At 50.7% G+C, this 3,827-nt stretch overlaps 1 protein-coding gene across 1 annotated transcript in view; it reads left to right on the top strand.

Annotated features, from left to right (window-relative positions):
* The window catches only part of LOC116911606 (kinesin-like protein KIF21B), an 82,022-nt gene extending 78,835 nt beyond the window's left edge, over positions 1-3,187 (top strand). Inside the window, 2 exon segments of the mRNA XM_032915581.1 lie at positions 1,449-1,565; positions 3,051-3,187. Coding sequence (XP_032771472.1) covers positions 1,449-1,565; positions 3,051-3,187 — 254 coding nt within the window.
* Positions 3,188-3,827: the final 640 nt, after the last annotated feature.

Below are 3,827 nucleotides of genomic sequence, written 5' to 3'. Positions count from 1 at the left end.
CCACGCTCCCGTAGTTAAAATACTCCAGCAGTGACTTAGGGCGGCCATCTGGTCTGAGCTCTCTTAGACACATTCCACTTTTTTAACAGCAGTGCTATGGGAACAAATAAAAACACGGAAGGGATCCCCATAGGTACCAGGAGTGTGTCCCCAGAGGAGGTCCGAACTTGTGTCTTCTTTATGTGTCCCCACCTCCTTCAGGGACAGCACTGTAAAATCTAAATAAGCCTTAGTATGAATGGTGGTAGTGACAGAGAGCTCAAGAGCTTGAGTCCTAACCCCAGCCACATCCCAGCATCTGTGCTTGGTTCCGTGGGAGCAGGACTCAACCTATCCTCTAACGCTGTCCTTTAGCAGATGTCCAGCTCCACACTCCAATGTCCAGCCACAGGCAGGGCCCAGTCCTTCCCACCAACAAGAAGCTCAGGACCCCAGAAAAGATCCACTGGGCTGCAGACTCAGGAGATCTGAGTGCAGACGTGAACCGAGCCTCACTTCCTGTGTTTAGAAGGAGACAGAGTCGGCCACAGAGGAAACCAGAGCCTGTTATAAATAGCAAGGAAGGCAGAGAGCTGCCCATGGATTTCAAACACCCATCACTCTTAAAACAAACTCTATTTTTGGCTTCAAATAATAATTAGGATTTAATTGATGCTCTATGTAACCTCAAACATCTCTCTCTCTCTCTCTCTCTCTCAAGCAATGCCTTCCCATGAAGCACAGGCTAGCATTGAAAGTCATGATCCTCCTGCTTCAGCCTCTGGAGCACCAGGATTACGTTCATACCCCATTGTGCATGCTTCCTTTTTGTTTGATTGATTTTACTTTTTCGAAACGGGGTTTCTCTGTCCCACCCTGACTACCCTGAAAGTCCCTCTGTAGACCAGGCTGGGGTCGAACTCAAAGATCTACCCGCCTCTGCCTCCTGAATCCCGCGGCTAAAAGCACGCACCACCGCCTCCCTCCTGACTGTACGTGATTCTTAAACACGGTGAGTCTACCCACCCCTCTCCTTCGCTGTGCCTGCTAACAGACAGTATTGAGGTGGCAGTTCCCGTGGTCACCAGTCTCCATGCCAACATCTAGGCTCAGAAAGAACCCCCAGATCACATTATCCAGCCATCGTGTTTTCAGATGAAGAAACCGAGGTCCAGACAGGTAGAGAGACACAAAGTCGCATAGGACGGTAACGCAGGGGCTGAGCTGCAAGCCTGCAAGTTTGGTTGCTGTCCCCTGACAGCACGGTAAGGACCCCAAGGCTAAACATCTGAAATCAGGCTGTCGTGAGTTTACAGTCCTGACAAAACTTTGGTCTGAGTGAAATAACGAAAGACAGCCCAGAGGCTGAGTTGTGATCTTGTGAGTCACGGAGGTCTGGGCTCCCGTCCAGAGCTCACATCCACTTGATGAGCTGTGTAACCCCGAGCCGGTGATGTAACCATGCCCAGCCTCAGCTCCCACATCCCAAAAGGAGAGCGATCACGTCCTCATCTCGGGACCGTTGTGGAGTGGCGATGAGCGGACCGGCGTCCAGAATCCCACCCAGCACTCGCCTCCAAATAGATGTCAGTCTTTCACATTGTGGGCGGTCCTCCATCTTTTCTCCAACAGACCCCCCACCTCTGTCTGGACCAGTGAAAACCAGGATGGAGAGGGACTCTCAGGAGGGGGCAAGAACAAGGCTGAGAGGGGACAGGCTGTGAGGATGAGGGGTCGTTAGTGTGGGGCTCGGGTGGAGTTCAACGGTAGAAGGCTTACCCTGTGTGCATGGAGGCCTAGGTCCATGATGTAACCAGTAAGTGTGAGGTGTGCTGGGTGGATAGGCAGATCTGCAGGAACTTATCTACCCTCTGCTGATGACATGCTGATGACACAGTGCTTTCCAGGAAGAAGCCTTAGCCTTATCCACCCTTCCCCACACAGGTAACCTGGGCTGCCTCCCCAGGGGCTGGCCCCCTGAAAAGGGAGAGTTCTCACCCTGTCACCCGTGCTGGACTGTGTTGCACAGTTCTCGTCCAACCCTCACAGTCATCTCTGAGGTATACAATTATCATTCCTGTTTTTCAAAAGGGGAAGTGGGTTCAAAGGTCACTTGGCTAAGGTAGTAGTCGTTAGTCCTGTTTGTGTATTTCCCGTACTCTGACTTCCAGCACAGGGCAGGCCTACATGTCCTTACTTCTCTGATAGTGAGTGGCCATGTGACTTTAACCAATAAAAAGTGACGCTCTAGGAGCCACTGCTGCTGGCACACCTGTGCCGTTCACAGACCATACATGAGAAGTAAACTTTTTTTTTTTCCTGGAGCTGAGGACCCGACCCAGGGCCTTGCTTGCTGAGCAAGCCCTACCACTGAGCTAAATCCCAACCCCAGAAGTGATCAGCTGCTGAACTTGCAGGCTGCATGTGGTCCCGGCATAGCCTAACCTATTCTGATACGGTTAGTAAAAGCAGACCCAGAGTCTGGAGCCCTCCCATCTGTAAAGTGATTTCCAGGCCCCTAGCCCGCAAACAGGTAGAAACCCCTTTTGGATGTTGAGCCTACTTAGAGGCAGATGGAAGAAAACAAAAGTCTTTCGCCCTCTCTCTCTAGGCATCCCGATTTGACTAAGATTTTCCTAAATTACCTGCTCCCTGGATTGTGGTGACTAAAGAAATACCCTCGCGGGGTCCCATAGTTACACTGGCCGTGCTGTTCTGCAACCAGGGAGTCTCTAGGAACCACCGTGATGTCACTGGGAAACGCTAAGGGCCTTCCTCTGCCTCAGCCTGTCATCTCAGTAGGAACTATTCCCAGGTTGGATCTCAGGATACAACTGCCTTTGTCTCTAGCTCAAAGATTGGCCCTGTTCAGGTCACTCATTCCCTTGGGACTTAGTTACTCCTCAGTGAAACGGAGCCACAGAAAAGGGTTATGGTGGCTGCTCAGATGTCACAGGACTAACCCATTCTAGAGCATAAAGAGACTTCAGAGGCACAAGCAAGATGTTAACGGTCACTCTTCCCGAATGTTGTGCTGAGCGTGTGGTAAATGTTTGAGCTTCATGCTGTAGTGCAATGCTCGCGGCTCTGGGAAGGAGGAAACATCATCTCCACAAAACAAACCGGTAAGGTCATGCTACAGCTCACAGAGCAGGATTCAAACCCAAGCAAGCAGACGGTGACTTCATCTTGTGTTGAACTGCTGTGAACGGAGAGACTGTGGCTCTGCCCACAGTTGATGAAAGACTTCTCTTTTCTTCTGTCCACCTCTAACTAGCCCAAAATCTCAGCCGATGGGCTAGGAAAGTGAGCGGAGCACCCTAGGAAGTTGCCTGGTTTGGGTGTGTATGGGAGTGATGACAACGGCTTTGGCTATAGGCCTAGTAGCTCACTGCCGGGAATGGGTACGGAGACAGGAATGGGTACGACTACTCACAATGGAATCCTATACAGCAAGGAAAAGGGATGTGCTCTGGGTACATTAGTGATGCAGACTAGATGAATCTCAGCTGTACTCAGTGGTAGAAGCAGACCAAACAGCACATGCTGTCTAACCCCACTGATAGGAGCAGCCTAGAAAAGTAGAGTGACCCTAAAGTGTCAGAAAACAGATCAGTGGTTGCCTGGCAAAAGGAGGGGTATAAGAGTGGTAGGGGGCCTGAAGAGGTCAGGAAGGGATGCAAAGGGGCACAGAGGAAGTCTTCCGGGTCATCAGTATATACGTCAGGCAAAGATGGCCTGACAGGCATTTGCATTTCTCAAGGCAAAGCAAACCATTGTATGTGTTGGGTATGTGCAGTTCTGCAATTTACTGTTAATTTTACCTCAACAATGCTGCTTTGTGTGTG

This window comes from Rattus rattus, chromosome 10 (assembly GCF_011064425.1).
Source record: "Rattus rattus isolate New Zealand chromosome 10, Rrattus_CSIRO_v1, whole genome shotgun sequence".
Classification (NCBI taxonomy): Eukaryota; Metazoa; Chordata; class Mammalia; order Rodentia; family Muridae; genus Rattus; species Rattus rattus.
This window is presented reverse-complemented; position numbering and strand designations above follow the sequence as displayed.